An 18,521-nucleotide genomic window follows, 5' to 3' on the forward strand; every position below is an offset into this window, starting at 1 on the left:
AGTGCAATCATTTTTAAATTATCTCTCCTGGATCTATTTTCTGGGTCAGTTGTTTTTCCAATGATATATTTCATGTTGTCTTCTATTTTTTTCATTCTTTTGATTTCGTTTTATAATGTCTTGATTTCTCATAAAGTCATTAGCTTCCTTTTATTCCATTCTAATTTTTAGGAACTTGTTTTCTTCAGTGAGCTTTTGGACTTCCTTTTCCATTTGGTCAGTTTTGCTTTTGAAGGCATTCTTCTCCTCATTGGCTTTTTGGACCTCTTTTGCCGTTTGTGTTAGCCTATTTTTTAAGGTGTTATTTTCTTCAGTATTCTTTTGGGTCTCCTTTAGCAAGCTGTTTACAAATTTTTCATGATTTTCTTGTATCACTCTCATTTCTCTTTCCAGTTTTTCCTCTACTTCTCTTACTTGTTTCTCAAAATCCCTTTTGAGCTCTTCCATGGCCTGGGACCAATTCATATTTTTCTTGGAAGCTTTGGATGTAGGTGCTTAGACTTTGTTGTCTTCTTCTGGTTGTATGTTTTGCTCTTCTGTGTTAAAAAAGAAAGATTCTATTGTCTGACTTTTTTTTTTTTGCACCTTTGCTCATGATCCCAGCTCATTACTTAAGTTATAAACTCTCTGTTAAGGTAAGGGTCTACTTCCAGTATGCAGAATGTATTGTCCCAAGCTTTAGGGGGTTTGTGCAGCTGTTTTCAGAGATACTTCTAGGGACCTGTAAATTTTTAGTTCTTGCAAGGTGGTATGATCAAAGGTGAGGTGTTTCCTCTTTTCCTTGCCTATGCTCTGGTCTATGAGTGACACAAGCACTCTTTTCTGCCTTGGAACTGTGAGGAGACTTTCTTCTCCATAACCACTACAAGCTCCACCACACCAGTGCTCCTTCTTGCCTTAGGACCACCACCCAGAACTGTGACCCAGACCCAAGAAGGGGCAAAACAAGAGAATCCTTCCTCAGCACTAGCAAAGAAATCCCTGCAATCCCCCTCTGATCAGCCATTTGATTCCCCCTTAGTCTGTGGGCCAGAAGCTCAGGAAGCTGACTCAGCCCCACGACCACGCTCAGGGACTGGGGCTGGGACCCACCTTCTCTCTCACCGCAGTCACAGACTTTTCCTACTAACCTTCTAAGTTGTCTTAGGCATTTGTGGGTTGAGAAGTCTGGAAACTGCCATAGCTGCCCATGATTTAGTCCTCTGAGGCTGCTCCAGGTTCACTGAGGCCTGTTGTGCCCCTGCACCCACGCTGAACTGTGTTCCTTTCCCTGCCCGGAGCAATATACCTTTCCGATCAACCATCCAGGTTCTCTTGGGCTGGAAATTTGTTTCACTCTCTCTTTTTGTGGGTTCTGCAGCTTTAGAATTGGCTTAGAGCCATTTTGTACAGGTATTTGGAGGGGTTAGGGGGAGAGCTCAAGTAAGTCATTGCTTTTACTCTGCCATCTTGGCTCCACCCCTCTTGCCCTGTTTTCATGATGAACAGTCTCTCTAAGCAGTGGGCTCCAACAAATTTTTAACTGGGAAATCCAATGGCTTTCTCTCAGTACTCATTCTACTTGGCCTGTCTTCAGTTTTGCCCCTGTTGATCATCCCTTTCTCCTAGTAACTTTCTCTTTCCTTGACTTCCATGATACCATTCTATCTCTCAGTTCTCTTTCTACTTTTATGATTACTTCCTTTTTTATTTTTAAAAAATTTTTTAAATTTATTTTGATTTATCAACAATCACTTCATTATGCTTTTTAGCTGAAAATTTTTCTCCCCTTCCTCCCCCCACCCTCCCCAAGACATGCACAATCTGATATAGGCTTTACATTTACATACCTATTAAACATATTTTCACATTAGTGAAGTTGTAAGTAAAAATTAAAACCAATAGGAGGATGCATCAGAAAGATGAAGCAAAACTTAACAGCAGGTAAAAATAAGTGATAGCAATTCGACTTCCATAGTTCTTTCTTTGGATGTGGACAGCATTTTCCATCCCGAGGCCTCTGGAGATGTCTTAGATCCTTGTAATGCTGAGAAGGGTTCAGTTTAACAATATTAGTCATTGCATAACGTGGCTGTTATTGTGTACAAAATCCTCTTGGTTCTGCTCACTTCACTCAGCATCAGACCATGTAAGTCTTTCTAGGTTTTTCTGAAGTCAGCCTGTTCATCATTTCTTATAGCACAATAGTATTCCATTACATTCATATACCACAACTTGCTCAGCCATTCCCCAATTGATGGGCATCTCTCAATTTCCAATTCTTTGCCACCACAAAAAGAGCTGCTATGAATATTTTTGTACATGTGGGTCCTTTTCCCATTTGTTTGATCTCTTTGGGATATAGCCCTAGAAGTGCTATTGCTGGATCAAAGGGTATGCACATTTTTGTAGCCCTTTGGGCATAGTTCCAAATTGTTCTCCAAAATGGTTGGATCATTTCACAACTCCACCAACAATGTATTAGTGTTCCAATTTTCCCACATCTTCTCCAACATTTATCATTTTCCTGTTTTGTCATGTTGGCCAATCTGATAGGTGTGATGTGGTACCTCAGAGTTGTTTTGATTTGCATTTCTCTAATCAATAATGATTTAGAGCATTTTTTCATATGACTATAGATGGCTTTAATTTCTTCATCTGAGAACTGTCTGTTCATATCCTTTGACCATTTATCAATTGGGGAATGGCTTGTGTTCTTATAAATTTGTCTTAATTCTCTATATTTTAGAAATGAGGCCTTTATCAGAGAGACTGGTTGTAAAAATTCTTTCCCAATTTTCTACCTTCCTTCTAATCTTAGTTGCATTGGCTTTGTTTGTGCAAAAACTTTTCAATTTAATGTAATCAAAATTATCCATTTTGCTTTTCATAATGTTCTCTATCTCCTGTTTGGTCATGAATTCTTCTGTTCTCCATAGATCTGATAGGTAAACTATTCCTTGTTCTCCCAGTTTACTTATGGTATCAGCCTTTATATCTAAGTCATGAACCCATTTTGACTTTATTTTGGTATATGGTGTGAGATTTGGGTCTATGCCTAGTTTCTGCCATACTCTTTTCCAGTTTTCCCAGCAGTTTTTTTCAAAGAGTGGGTTCTTATCCCAGAAGCTGGGGTCTTTGGGTTTATCAAATAATAGATTACTATAGTCATTGACTACTGTGTCTTGCATATTTAACCTATTACACTGATTCATCTCTCTGTTTCTTAGCCAGTACCAAGCAGTTTTGATGATTGCTGCTTTATAATACAATTTAAGATCTGGAATTGCTAGGCCACCTTCCCCTGCATTTCTTTTCATTAGTTCCTTTGATATTCTGGACCTTTTGTTTTTCCAAATGAATCTTATTATTTTTTCTAATTCTAAACAATATTTTGTTGGTAGTTTGATTGGTATGGCACTGAATAAGTAAATTAGCTTAGGTCGGATTCTAATTTTTATTATATTAGCTCGGCCTACCCATGAGCACCTGATGTTTTTCCAATTATTTAGATCTGATTTTATTTGTGTGAAAAGTGTTTTGTAATTGTGTTCCTAGAGTTCCTGGGTTTGTTTCGGAGGTAGACTCCTAAATATTTTATAATGTCTACAGTAAGTTTAAATGGGATTTCTCTTTCTATCTCTTGCTGTTGGGCTTTGTTGGTAATATATAGAAATGCTGATGATTTATGTGGGTTTATTTTATAGCCTGCAACTTTGCTAAAGTTGTTTATTATTTCAAGTAGTTTTTACTTGATTCTCTAGGATTCTCTAAGTATATCATCATGTCATCTGCAAAGAGTGATAGCTTTGTTTCTTCTTTGCCTATTCTAATGCCTTCAATTTCTTTTTCTTCTCTTATTGCTAAAGCTAAGGTTTCCAGTACAATATTGAATAACAGTGGTGATAATGGACATCCTTGTTTCACCCCGATCTTATTGGAAATGCTTCTAGCCTGTCCCCATTACATATAATGCTTGCTGAAGGTTTTAGATAATGCTATTTATTATTTTAAGGAAGACTCCATTTATACCTATGCTTTCTAGTGTTTTTAATAGGAATGGGTGTTGTATTTTATCAAAAGCTTTTTCTGCATCTATTGAGATGATCATGTGGTTTCTGTTGGTTTTGTTGTTGATATGCTCAATGATGCTGATAGTTTTCCTAATATTGAACCAACCCTGCATTCCTGGTATAAATCCTACCTGGTCATAGTGTATTATTCTTGTGATAAGTTGCTGCAATCTACTTGCTAGTTTTGTTTAAAATTTTTGCATCTATATTCATTAGAGAAATTGGTCTATAATTTTCTTTCTCTATTTTGACTCTTCCTGGTTTAGGTATCAACACCATATTTGTATCATAAAAAGAATTTGGTAAGACTCCTTCTTCACCTATTTTCCCAAATAGTCTATATAGTATTGGAATTAATTGTTCTTTAAATGTTTGATAGAATTGCATGTAAATCCATCTGGCCCTGGAGATTTTTTCCTAGGGAGTTCATCAATGGCTTGTTCAATTTCTTTTTCTGAGATGGGGTTATTTAAGTATTTTACTTCCTCTTCAGTTAATCTGGGCAATTTATATTTTTGTAAATATGTATCCATTTCACTAAGATTGTCAAATTTGTTGGCATATAGTTGGGCAAAATAATTCCTAATTATTGTTTTAATTTCCTCTTCCTTGGTGGTAGCTTCCCTTTTCATTCTTGATACTAGTAATTTGGTTTTCTTCTTTCTTTTTTTTAATTAAATTAACCAAAGGCTTATCTATTTTATTGGTTTTTTCATAAAACCAGCTCTTAGTTTTATTTATTAGTTCAATAGTTTTCTTAATTTCAATTTTTTAATTTTTCCTTTGGTTTTCAATATTTCTAATTTGGTGTTTAGTTGAGGATTTTTAATTTGTTCTTTTTCTAGTTTTTTTAGTTGTATGCCCAATTCATTAATCTCCTCTTTTTCTATTTTATTTATGTAAGCATTTAGAGATATAAAACTTCCCCTAAGAACTGCTTTCGCTGCATCCCATAGGTTTTGGTATGTTGTCTCATTATTGTCATTCTCTTGAATGAAATTATTGATTGTTTCTATGATTTGTTGTTTGACCCAATCATTTTTTAGGATTAGATTATTTAGTTTCCAATTATTTTTTAGTCTATCTTTCCATGGCCCTTTATTACATATAATTTTTATTGCATCATGATCTGAAAAGGATGCATTTAATATTTCTGCCTTTCTGCATTGGATTGTGAGGTTTTTATGCCCTAGTACATGGTCAATTTTTGTGTATGTGCCATGTACTGCCGAGAAAAAAGTATATTCCTTTCTATCCCCATTCAGTTTTCTCCAGAGGTCTATCATACCTAACTTTTCTAATGTTCTATTCACCTCCTTAACTTCTTTCTTGTTTATTTTGTGGTTAGACTTATCTAGTGCCAGAGGGGGAGGTTCAGGTCCCCCACTAGTATAGTTTTGCTGTCTATTTCTTCCTGTAACTCCCTGAACTTCTCCTGTAAGAATTTGGATGCTATACCATTTGGTGCATATATGTTTAGTAATGATATTACTTCATTGTCTATGGTGCCTTTTAGCAGGATGTAGTTTCCTTCCTTATCTCTTTTGATTAGATCTATTTTTGCTTTTGCTTTGTCTGAGATCAGGATTGCTACCCCTGCTTTTTTACTTCAGCTGACGCATAATATATTCTGCTCCAGCCTTTTACCTTTACCCTGTATGTGTCACTCTTTTTCAAATGTGTTTCCTGTAAACAACATATTGTAGGATTATGGTTTTTAATCCATTCTGCAATCCATTTCCGTTTTATGGGAGAGTTCATCCCATTCACATTCACAGTTATGATTACTATCTGTGTCTTTTTCTCCATCTCTTTCCCCCCATTTATGCTTTTCTTTCTCCTTTTTCCTTTCCCCCTTCACTAGTGTTTTGCTTTTGACCACGCCTCCTTCAGTCCCTTCCCCCTTTTATTATCCCTTTCCCTTTTCTTCCCCTTTAGTCTTACTGCTTCTTCCCTCCCTTCTTCCCCCTCCCTTTCTTTCCCCCTCCCTTTTCTTTCCCCTTTTCCCTCCTACTGCCTATAGGGCAAGTTAGATTTCTATACCTAACTGATTATATTATGCCCTTCTTGAGCCAAATCTGATGAGAGTAAGGTTCAAACAATGCTCCCCCCCCTTCTTTCCCTCTGCTGTAATAGGATTTTGTGTCTTTTCCTGTAATGTAATTTACCCTTGTCTGCCTCCTCCTTTCTTAGTACATTTTCTAAGATCAGATTGATCCACTTATTTGGATCCATTTAACCCACTTGATTAGATTTTTTTTATCATTAAATCAAAGTCAACTAATATCCACCTCTTTATGTATACTCCTTTAACAAGGTGTAATAACAATACAGTTCTCAAGGATTGCAGGGGTTTAAACAGCCCCCTACCCTCATTAACAACATATTGTATCTTTCTGTCCCATTTACCTTTTTAAGTCCTGTACTTGAAGATCAAATTTTTTGTTGAGCTCTGGTCTTTTTATCAGGAAAGTTTGGAAGTCTCCTATTTCATTGAATATCCACCTCCTCCCTTGAAAAATGATGCTCATTTTTGCTGGGTAATTGATCCTTGGCTGCATTCCAAGCTCCTTTGCCTTGGAATATCATGTTCCATGCCCGTGGTCTTTTAATGTAGAAGCTGCAAGGTCCTGTGTAATCCCGACTGTGGTTCCATGATATTTAAATTGTTTCTTTCTGGCTGCTTGCAGCACCTTCTCTTTCATCTGGTAATTTTGGAATTTTGCTATTATATTCCTTTGTGTTGTCAATTTGGGATCTCTTTCAGGTGGTGATTCGGTGGATTCTTTCTATGGTTATTTTCCCTTCTGGTTCTAGGACTTGCGGGCAGTTTTCCTTTATGATTTCCTGAAAGATACAGTCCAGCCTCTTTTTTTCATCATGATTTTCACGTAGTCCAATAATTTTTAAATTGTCTCTCCTGAGATTTTCCAGGTCGGTTGTTTTACTGATGAGGTATTTTACATTTTCATCTATTTTTTCATTTTTTTGTTTCTGTTTGACTGATTCTTGCTCTCTCATAGAGACATTAGTTTCCATTTGTCCAATTCTAGTTTTTAACAGATTGTTTTCTTCTGTTAGTTTTTGTACTTCCTTCTTCAACTGGCCAATTGTGTTTTTTAGGGACTTTTTCTTCAGTGTACTCTTCTGTTAGTTTTTGTCCTTCCTTCTTCAATTGGCCAATTGTGTTTTTTAGGGACTTGTTTTCTTCAGTTTATTTTTTTTCCAATTGACCAATTGTATTTTTGAAGGACTCTTCTACCTCTGTCATTTGACTATTAAAATCCTTTTTGAGCTCTTCTAAGAAGGCTTTGTGGGCTTCAGACCAGTTCATATTCCCTTTTGTTGTTGCAGATGTGGGTTTGTTGACAATGTTGTCCTCTTCAGAATTTCTGTCTTGATCTTCACTCTTCTCATAATATGAATCTATGGTACGTTTCTTTTTACTCATGGTGTTTCTTTATTCCCTGGCCTTTCAAGAGATTGAGCTCTCGTGCTGGGGAACAGAGGGTACTGACCCAAGCTTTTTGTGTTGGGAGCCTAGATCTTGGTCTCTGGCTTTGTGTGCTGGGGCCTCTTATGCTGGCAATTGGAGGCTGTAGGTTTCTGGCAGCTTACCTGTGTTGGGCTGGAATCAGCAAGGCTGGAACTTTCAGGCAATTCTAGGTTGCCTGCTTTTCCTTTCCTTTAGCTTTCTTCAGCTCCTTTTAGATGGGTGCTGCAGGGTGTTTATCTGCCTGGGGCCCCTGCAGTGTTGTCTCCCTTTTCTGCTAATGCACTGGGAGATTCCTTTGGGTAGAGTGCGAGGCACCTGGTGGTTTTCTGAGCTGGTTTCCACCCGTTCCCCCACCCTCACTGAGGCACTCAGAGGTCCAGGTGTTGGTGTTTGCCTTCTACCACCTGGGCTTCAGGATTTCTTCACAATTGGAGGCTGCAGGGCTCTGACAGCTCACCTGGAGTTGGGTTGGAATCAGCAAGGCTGGGGCTTTAGGAAGCCTTTAGGAAGCCTTTATCTCCTTTCAGATGAATATGGCAGGGTACTTATCGACCTGGGGCCCCTTGTTGTTCTGCCTCCGTTATTTTTGCTGAGGCACTGGGAGACCCATTTGCTGGGCTGCTGCCCTGCAGCTCCCCATCTTTCTTCTAGTTCAGGTGTTCCAGGGTTTTTTTTCTGGGGTGATATTTTCTGAGTTTTCAGAGGTTGAATAGGGGAGAGTGAGAGTGACTACCTTTTCACTCCGACATCTTGGATCCTGGAAGCAGACCTGATTACTTCCTTTCAATCTCTTTTCTAGATCACCATTCTCATCCCACCCACTAATAGTGCACATCTCTGAAGGCTTTGTATTAGGGCCTCTTTTTTCTCGACACATTTTTCCTTGGTTATTTCTTTTGTACCTAAATGTTCAATTATTATAGCTATGTATTCAGTTCCTGAGTTATGTATATCTAGTCCTAATTCTCTCTCTGAAATCCAAACATACCTTACTACCTGCCTGTTGGACATTTCCTCCTGGACATTCCATGAACATCTCAAAATGAATATATTCAAAACAGAACCCATTATTTTTCTCTCCCAAGCCCATTCTTCCTCAGAACTTTTCTGTTTCTATTGAGGACACCACCACCCTTCCCACCATTCATGCATACCATTTTAAGGATGACAGATCTAAAGCTGGAAGGGATCTCAGAGGTCATTTAGTCCAACTTCTTCCTTTTGAGATCAAGAAATTGTGGCCCAAGGATATTGAGTGACTTGCCCAAGGTCACTCAGGAAGTGCCAAAGTCAGAATTCAAACCCTGTTCCTCTGACTTTGGAGTCAGGGCTCTTTCCTCAGAAAAACCTCAGAAACATTCTTCTTTTTTCTCCCTCAACCTCTTTATCCCATCCAATGCCAAGCATAACCAAGTGCAACATCTTTCTCACATGTCCCCTTCTCTCTATTCATACAGCCTCTGCCTTGATTCACAACATGATCACCTTAGCTGCTAAATTCATATTCCACAAAGATCTAACCACATCATTCTCCTAAAATAAACATTGGCTCCCTCCTGCCTCTAGGATAAAACATATACTTTTCAGCCTTTAATTTAGAGCCCTTCGTGATCTAGGCTCCTACCTCCCTTTCCAGTTGTAGTTCATGTTATTCCTCTATCCACACTCTCCAGTCTAGTCAAACTAACCTAACAGCTATCTTCCTTTGACAGTCCACCTCCTACTTCCTTGCCTTTGCACAAGTGTTCTCCCACGTCCAGAATGTACTTCCTCTTTTCCTCTGCCTCATGGAATCCCTAGATTCTTTCTAGGCATAGCTCAGGTGCCACTTTCTGTATTCTCACGTCCTTTTCTGATCTCCTTCAGTTGTTATGAATCTCTCCCACATGATATTACTTCTGCTTTCAAGTTTGTGTGTATATTTGTGATCCCATTTCATCCCTTCACTTAGAATGACAATTTTGTGAGGATACATCCTGATATACGATGCCTTGATGCTAGTAGGTGTTTAATATATATGTGTTAAATTATTCAACTTAATCTACCAGGAAGATTATATCAGATGCAGACTACCATCATGGATTAACTTTTAGAAGCGCTGAACCAGCTTTGAATTTTCATTATTAACCAATCCCTTTCCAACTAATTCTGCAAAGAATGTCCTGGGATCAATATTCTGAATTTGGTAATGTAATATTTTTATTTTAGTGAGGCAACATGGGGAGGTGGGCATATTACTGGGCTTAGAGTCAAGAGACCCGAGTTCAAATGATGCCTTTGGAACTTCCTAGTTTTGTGACAATAGACAATTTTAGGGCTGGGAGGAAGCTTAGAGTTCACCTAGTACAACCTCTTCATTTTATAAATGAGAATATTGAAGCCTACAGAGGCCAAGTGACCTGTCCAGATTCACAAGGTAATACATCTCTGAGTCAGGGTTCAAATCCAGGTTCTCTAACTCCAGATTCAAGTTTCTACCATGATCTTCTCTGAACCTCAGACTCATCTATAAAATGGAGACAATTATGGTTATACTTTCTATATTAAGATGTTGTGAGGAAGGTACTTGCCCTGTAAACCTTGAAGTACTATAGAAATGTTAGTAATTTTAATTCTTTGTAGGTTAGGGATGGGTATTTCCTATTGCATTTAAATGAGGCATTTAAAAGTACATCTTGGAATATTTTTTTCCTAAGGTATGTTTTAAAGACTTAGAGTATAATTAAAGTGAGAATGATTTAACGTTTCTATTCATGAAAAACCTACTGATCCACAAATTAAGAGGATCTTGTTTTATATTGAAATGCAATTAAACATAATCTTGTATGGGGAGACATAGGAAGAGCATCAATAAACCTGTATGCCAAATCACATTGCAAAACCTCTGAATTTTCATTTTGGACTTTTCCCAGCAGTTTTTCTTTAAGTGAGAGAGTAGGGGGGAAATGCTAGAGAAAGAGAGAACATTAAGAAATGCAGACAATACAGAGACTGCCTGAAATTCTGCAGGGAAATGAGAGTATGATATCCCGCTAAATTGGCACTGGCTCAAATTGTGTTTCTGCAAGACTAATGAGATGAGAAATGTTGTTTCAAGCTTCATGCCATGTCAGACAATATAAAACTAAAATGCCCTTGAGTTAATCAGAGCAGTATATTCAGCATAATTCACCAAACCAAAAGGCTTCTTAGTGGGATAGAAAGAGCTCAGTCCTGGGTAGAATTTTTCTGGATAATGGCATGGACTTAATTGTTGAATAAGTAGGCAGCTAGTGTGAATATACATTAGAATTTTGGAAAAACCAACAACAACAAATTATGTTCCTTTGTATTTAGTCAGTCCTCAAGTTTTTAATAAAAACCAACAACAAAATAACAACCAACACAGCAGAACCTAATTAAGCATATTTATCAATCTGGTTCATACAAATACCATAGTAATACCACTTTCAATGATTATATTTTCCTGTCATCATAGGGTGCAAAGGATGACTTACCACTTGGATAGAATATGTGGTACACAGAACAAGTGAGGAAGGGGATGAAATCTTATATTCAAACCTTAGGTATAGATCCCTGCCATCACTCATGTCATCTACATTTCTGTTTATGCTGTTTCAATACTTGAGAGCAATATGAATAAATTCTTCTTGCTTATTTGTCAAACCGACTGCATCCTGATACAAGGGCATTCTTAACTTGCAAAGCAGTTCGATATAAAGATCTTTCCTGTCAAAACACTTCTTTCCTCAAGTACTTGAGGTCCCAAAGGCGGTCATTCAATTGCAGGGGTATATTGAGCAGATCTCAGTCCTGTCAATCAGAGTTTCTAAAGGCAGGAACACTTACCACACATTCTCCTGTGATGTCCTCACATGCCTCTGCATGACCAAAGCATTGACATGGTTCACAGATGCCACCGAGAATCGTGCCATTAACTCTCCTATGCCCAGGCCAACAAGACTACAAGAGAAAGACAGAGAGCGAGAACATCTCTTTCAAGCTGATGGCTATAAAGAATTTTGGGGATTTTTTTTGTTGTTGTTAAATACCAAGAAATTTTTAGCAACCCAGTTCAGCAAACAGACTTGTCAGGTAGAAGAAGTTATTGAATCGTGACTATAGAGCTATTTCTCCTGATTTCAAGGCTTTGTACTGACCTTAGTTTTATTGACAGGTGTGAAATTAGAGGAAGCATTAGCATGAGTTCTCTTCTGAAATGATAAAGTAAAGCAGAGAAATGAGGAATTGAAGTATGACAGTTTCAAGGCAAGAAGTACAGACTAGTAAAGAGCCAGAAGACAAAATACTGCTAGAGCAGGGTGGAAAAATAATCAAACTCTAAAGACTCTTCAGGGAATCTCACTAAAAATCAAAAACAGTGAACCTCAGTTTCTTTACTGTTCCTCTCCCTATTAAGACTGATTCTTTTTAAAAAATTACATTTTTAAAAACATCAGCAAAAATCTACTTTGTCTCTTCCACCTCCCCCTACCCATCTGAGAAAGAAAATGAAAAGAAAACATATGTATATTCAAGGAAAACCAATTACCATACTGACCATGTCCAATGGAATGTTTTCTTTTTTCCAAATGTGCCCTTCCCTTCTTACTTTCTTCATTTCAGGAACCCTATAATTGTTTCCCTTCTCTTTGTTCATCTGTAGAAAAATGCACCTTCCCTCACCCTGTGCTTCTCTCTCCTGCAACTATGTTCTGACGATGAATCTGTTCTCTTCACTCACTACACTGCTATGATTGTTCATATATCGCAGATACATTTTCTTCATTCAATGCGTCTAGTTAAAAGAAAATCACATATAGTGTTCCTTGCCTTTCCTTTCATATATTTATTCCCATATATTTTACCCATTTTAGATCAGAAGTTCTAAATGATCTATATTAATGATATTGACACCTCATACCCCAAATTTATTTAATAAATGGTTTAACAGGGGCAATGAGCTTTTAGGTTTTTTTTTTTTTATTCCAGAATAGCCATGGTGATATTGCGTTACTTAGGAAACTTTCCTGTACACACAGAATGTTTGTGGTTACCTCTTCCTTCTTTCTCTATCCCCTGTAAGGTTCTCAAAGACTTTAGTATTTAAAAAAAAATTATTGATGCCTTTTGTATTTATGTTGTAGTCACTTTTAGAGGAAAAAAAATCTCTTCCCCCAAATCCAGATAGAACACACACACACACATTTTAAATTAAGAAACACCCGATATGGTGAATATGTCTGACAATGTAGAGAATATTCCATCCTAGCATTCTCTCATCTCTTTGCCATAAGGAAGGATGTATATTTCATTTTCTTTTCTCCAATGTCGTTACGGGTTTTGAGGTTACACAGAATAACCTGTAGCTAGGTGGTACAGAGGATAGAGAACTAAGCTTGGAGTCAGGAAGACTCCTCTTCCTGAGTTTAAATCTGGCCTCACACACTTATTAGTGGTGTGACCCTGGGTAAGTTGCTTAACACTGCCTTGGTTTCCTCATCTGTAAGAGAGCTGGAGAAGGAAATGGCAAACCACTCCAGTATATCTGCCAAGAAAATGCAAATGGGGTCACACAAAGAGTCAGACATGCCTGAAAAATGACTGAACGACCACAGAGTGTCTCTTCCCATTAGTAATCAAAAACTTTACTTTAAATGGAGCCCCCAACTCAAATCCTTGGCCATTTTTCATGAAATAGATTTATCTTTTCGCTTCCATTTGGAAAATAAATACCATATGTTTTTCCATAACTATAAGGGGTATTATGGACAATATATATTTTTAAGATTTTTATAAGGCCATAAGGAATTTAAATACTTCAAATGGTCAGTATGCATGAAAGTGCTTTCACACAAAAAAATCCTTATTCTACACCAGTTTTATAATAATAAAGATTGATACTGTATCTTTTCTCACATCTACCATGCAGGCCATTTGACTCTCCTAAAATTCATTTTTTCATGTAAGAAAAAAGATATAACAACTTGGAATGTTCTTTAGAAATGAGGTATTTTCTATGGCAAAAAAGTGGAAGAAAATATTAGAGGAGGTTTTTAATTTGAAAATGTGTTCATCAAAGTGAACTATGTAGCCATTATGCTGTCAGAAGTGTTTCTTTCACTGTGTGAAATGTTTGAAGCTATAACTAAAAAGCTTTGCATTATCATTTTATTTTTGTATTAATCTCTTATATTCTCCTTTTTTTAAATCTCTTCTTTTTGTAGAAGGGTAGGCAACCTTTTTGTTTTCCCCTGCTAAATACTGATTTTGATTAAAATAACATGGCCCTAACTTACCTTTACAGCTTTATGACACATTAATCTTCTTTGCCTCTTCTTGCCCACGACAAACTGACCTTATTATTGCTATACATGACATTATATTGTTACTATACATGACATTCCATCTCTCATCTCCATGGCTTTGTACTGGCTGCTTTCCCTCACTCCCTGTGGCTCTTAGAATTCTGCTCAGTTCAAGTGCCATTTTCTAAATTGGGCCTTTCTTCCTCCCCCAGATACTACTGTTCTCCTCCCCTCCCCCCATTACCTTGTATTTATTTTTATTTATCTTGAATATACATATACATATTTGTCTCACCCATTTGAAGGCAAGTTCCTTGAGGAGAGGGACTGCTTCACTTTGTTTTTATCCCCATTACAACAGTGCTTTGAGGCTAGTAGGTGTAAAATAAATGTTTGTTGATTGATTGTTAATGTTTTAGATTACATGCATTAAGCCATTCTGTTTATTCCCACTATAATTCAGACAGCTAACATTCACTGAGTTTTTTTTAGGGTAGAATACTATTCTTTGGAACTACAAAGAAAATGGAAAAATAACCTGGTCCTCAAGGAAATGACATTTAAAAAAAATACCTATTTATTTATTTTTAGATTTTAACATTCACTTTCAGAAGACTGAGTTCCCTCTCCCTCCTCCCCAAGATGGCATGCAATCTGATACAGGTTATACAAGTACAATCACAGGAAATTACATTTTAGCAGCATTGCAGAGGAGAAAAACAAATCCCTCTAGATTGGGAGTCAGGAGGTCTAGTTCTAGCTCTCTTGTTTTGTTTTACAAATTAGCTTTATGAATTTGTTCAAGCCCTCTAAGATCTCTTGGCCTCAGATTCTTTTTACTGCCTATATCACCCCATCCTGAAAAATCCCTCACTTGATCCTTCCTTCCCTGCTGTCCATCATCCTATAGCTCTTCTGCTCATTGTAGCTAATCTTCTAGAAGGCCATCTGGAATTGGTGCCTCCATGTTCTCTCCTCTCATTCTCTACTCTACCCCTTGCACTTGGGCTTCTTACCTTATCATTCCAATAAAATGGTTCTCTCCAAAAATACTTAAGATCTTTTAGTTGTCAAATCCAATGACTTTTTCTTAATCCTCGTTGTCCTTGACTTCACTGTGGCCTTTGACACTGTCGATCACTCCTCCTTTATACTCTCTGTTCTCTAGATTTTTAGGATACCACTAGCTCTTGATTTTCCTCTTACCTAATCTGAGCACTCCTCTGTCTCCTTTGTGGTTACTGCCTCCAGATCATGCCCTGTAACCATAGGTGTCCCTCACACTTCTATTGTGGGCCCTTTTCTCTTCTCCTTCTATGCTACTTGCTTGGTGATCTCATCAGCTCCCATGCATTTTATTACCACCCTTATGCTGATGATTCTTAAATTACCTCTCCTGTCCAACCTTGCATCTCCAAAGGTCTTTAAGGCATCTCATTCTGGAAGTCCAGTAGACTAAGATGTCTAAGATAACTCAATATATCCCAAACAGAACTTCTTATCCTTCCTCTTAAACTCTTCTTCCCTGCCCCGGCCGTTTACCTCTCTGTTACTGCAGAAGGCAACATCATCCTCCCAGTTCCTTGGGATCAGAATTTACGAGTCATCCTGAACTCCTTCCTGTCTCTCACCACCCCGACCCATACCCCCACCCTCCAGATCCATGCTATTGCCAAAGGCTGTCAATTTCACCTTTGCAATATATGATCTCTTCTGTCTTCTGACACTGCCACCATTCTAGGGCAGGCCCACATCATGTTAGGCCTGGACAATTGTAATAACCTGCTAGTAGGTCTACTGACCTTAAGTGACTTCTCCCCTCTCCAATCTTTTCTCCGTTTAGATATTAAAGTGATTATCCTAAAATATAGATCTGATCATGTTCCCTCTCCCCCTTAACATGCTCAAGTGGCTTCCTATTACAGCTAGGAGCAAATACAAAATGCTCTGTTTGGCATTCAAAGCCCTTCATAACCTAGTTCCATCCTTCCTTTCCAGACTTCTTATGCCTTAGTCCCCATAATCTCTGTTCTAATGATACTGACCCCCGGGTGTTCCATGGATAACACACTCTGTCTCTGCCTGGAGGCATTTTTTTTTTTGGCTATTCCCCATACCTGTAATGCTCTCCCTCCTCTGCTCTGACCATTGATCTCCTTGAATTCCTTTAAGTACCAAATAAAAACCCACTTTCTACAGGAAGTCTTTCCCAGACCCTCTTTGTTTATTACTTCCTATTTATCCTGCTCTGTATATGTCAGTTTGCATGATGTTTTCCCCATTAGATTGTAAACTCCTTGAGGACAGGGACTATCTTTTGCATTTTTTCTATCCCTAGTACTTAGCATAGTGCCTGGCACAGAGTAGTTACTTAATAATTATTGATTAATTGAAAATATGGGTTTGGAAGGGGAGTTGGCCTATATAATTTTTAAAGTCTTTTTTGTTCTGGAATCATTTCATGATTCTGTCCTCAAGATCAAAGTTACATTTGTTGTAAATTATAATCCTTGGAAGTCAAAATAATACATAATGAGAAATATTGGAAAAGCAATTTTTTCCAGTTGTGAATTAAAAAAAGAAGGAAAAAGGAACAAAGCCCTGAAATGATAGATTCATTTTACTTCTTATTCAAAATGTTGTATATATTGTATGTATCATTAGAGATAAACATTTTTAAAATAAGCTGCACTGGAAATTAAGCATATTAATTCAAAAAGTATTAATTAAGCACCTATTGCATACTAAGCACTGAGTCAGGGTACCAGAAATACAAACATGAAAAGTCCCCTACTTTTAAGGAATTTACATTCTATCTGGAAATTTGATTTCAAAAGGAAAGGAAAGTATTCATTAATGAAACTAACAAGGATTTATGAAAAGCTTACTATGCACCATCTCCCTGCCCTGAAGGAGCTCACATTCTAATTCTAAAATTACATGTAAATATTTAAGTACATAGCTGGAAGGTAACCTACAGGGATGGCACTTTCAGCTGAGCTAAGCGGAGCAGGAAAGGTCTTTCAGAGGAGATGTTACTTGATCAGATTCTTAAAGGAAGCCAGGGATTTTAAGCATCGATGGTGGGGAGGGAGAGCATGCTGGGTACTGCCAATTTAAAGGCACAGAGATTGGAAATGGAATAGCCTGTGTGAAGAGCATGTGGAGAAGAATTTCTACTGTGTGAAACTTGGGAAATGAAGGAAAGGGTCAAGCAGTAAAGAGCTTTAAATGCCAAACAGAGAACATTATATTTTATCCTGCAGATAACAGAGAGACACCAAAGTTTATTTGACAAAGGGAATATAGTCACATCTTGCTGTTCACTCATTTCCAGTTATGTCTGACTCTTCATGATCTTATTTGGGGTTTTCTAGGCAAAGATAATAGAGTGATTTGCCATTTCCTTCTCCAGCCCATTTTACAGATGAGGAAACTGAGGCAAACAGTGTTAAGTGACTTGAGCAGGGCCACACAGCTAGCACATTTCTGAGGCCAGATTTGAACTCAGGAAGAGGAATCTTCCTGACTCTCAGTGATATAACCACTGCACCACCTAGCTGCCCCTATCGTCATACATATACACTTTAGGAAAATCATTCTGAATGCAGGATGGATTGTAGTGAGGAGATAGGTTAGGCAAGGAGACCAATTAGAAGGCTATTAGTTCAGGTGAGAAGGATCTGCACCAGCTTGGCAGTTGTGGGAGTAGAGGGAGAGGCGGACAGTTTCCAGTGAATAACCCCTTGCTACCTTTGCCTTAGATCCCATCCCAACCTCTCCCTTGGTATTGCACCATGAATTGCCCTGTTCAAGGAATACTGACTTCAGCAATTTTATTGTAAGTGGACCGAAGGACCGAGCTGCAGCATGTAATATTCTTCATTGTCTCATTCCTGCTCTTATTGGCACTAAAAGACTTAACTGCTGAAGGTGAAGGATTCCTGAGTCCCGGGGAAAGTTCTTCTCCCTCTCTGGTCCAATGGGCAGATTTCTTTAAGTAAGACCAGCTATGCTCAGATGATAATTCTCTTATCTATTCCTTGTAGCTAAGAATATACATTTTTCTCCAACAAGTATACTGTCATTTTTACATAACTACATGTATTTTATGAATAGCCATCTTTCTCTTCTTTGTTTCATGCAATGTTACTTTGAATAATGTTTAGTTTATGAATACCACCCTAAATATCTCTCTATATGGAGACCTTATATCATGCTCAGGATAGCTTGCCATCCATCTTGCAATCTGCCCTAGTTGTCTAGAAGAAATGATTACTTGCTTCACTATTAATTGACTCTCTTCTGTTATTATATGACCCCACCTCAGGAACCCAGATTGGTAAGTGATTGGGTTCCTAAAAAATTCCACTACCAACCCATAGGAGCCAATGAATTACTAAAAGAGATATTGATCAAGGATTCTTAACATTTTTTATTTTTTGTCATAGTCCACTTTGCAGTCTGGAGAAAGCTATAGACTCGTCAGAATAATGTTTTTAAATGCGTGAAATAAATAATACCAAAACTGAAAAAAAAAACACTTTTCCCATCCAAATTCACAGACACCCAGAAATCTGTCCACCGACCCCTTTGAGGGTGGGGTGGGGAGCAATCCATGGATATAAGATTAATAAGCCCAGGTATAGAGGAAAAAGTGAATAA

The 18,521-nt window shown here is 37.8% G+C and overlaps 1 protein-coding gene across 1 annotated transcript in view; it reads right to left on the reverse strand.

Moving 5' to 3' along the window:
* Nucleotides 1–18,521, reverse strand: part of LAMA2 (laminin subunit alpha 2) — a 790,327-nt gene that overhangs the window by 286,976 nt on the left and 484,830 nt on the right. The window contains exon 16 of the mRNA XM_078155150.1: nucleotides 11,398–11,511. Within this exon, the coding sequence (XP_078011276.1) occupies nucleotides 11,398–11,511 (114 nt within the window). The remainder of the gene's footprint in view (nucleotides 1–11,397; nucleotides 11,512–18,521) is intronic.

Source organism: Phascolarctos cinereus, unplaced genomic scaffold, assembly GCF_003287225.1.
Source record: "Phascolarctos cinereus isolate Bilbo 61053 unplaced genomic scaffold, phaCin_HiC Scaffold_5;HRSCAF=322, whole genome shotgun sequence".
Classification (NCBI taxonomy): domain Eukaryota; kingdom Metazoa; phylum Chordata; class Mammalia; order Diprotodontia; family Phascolarctidae; genus Phascolarctos; species Phascolarctos cinereus.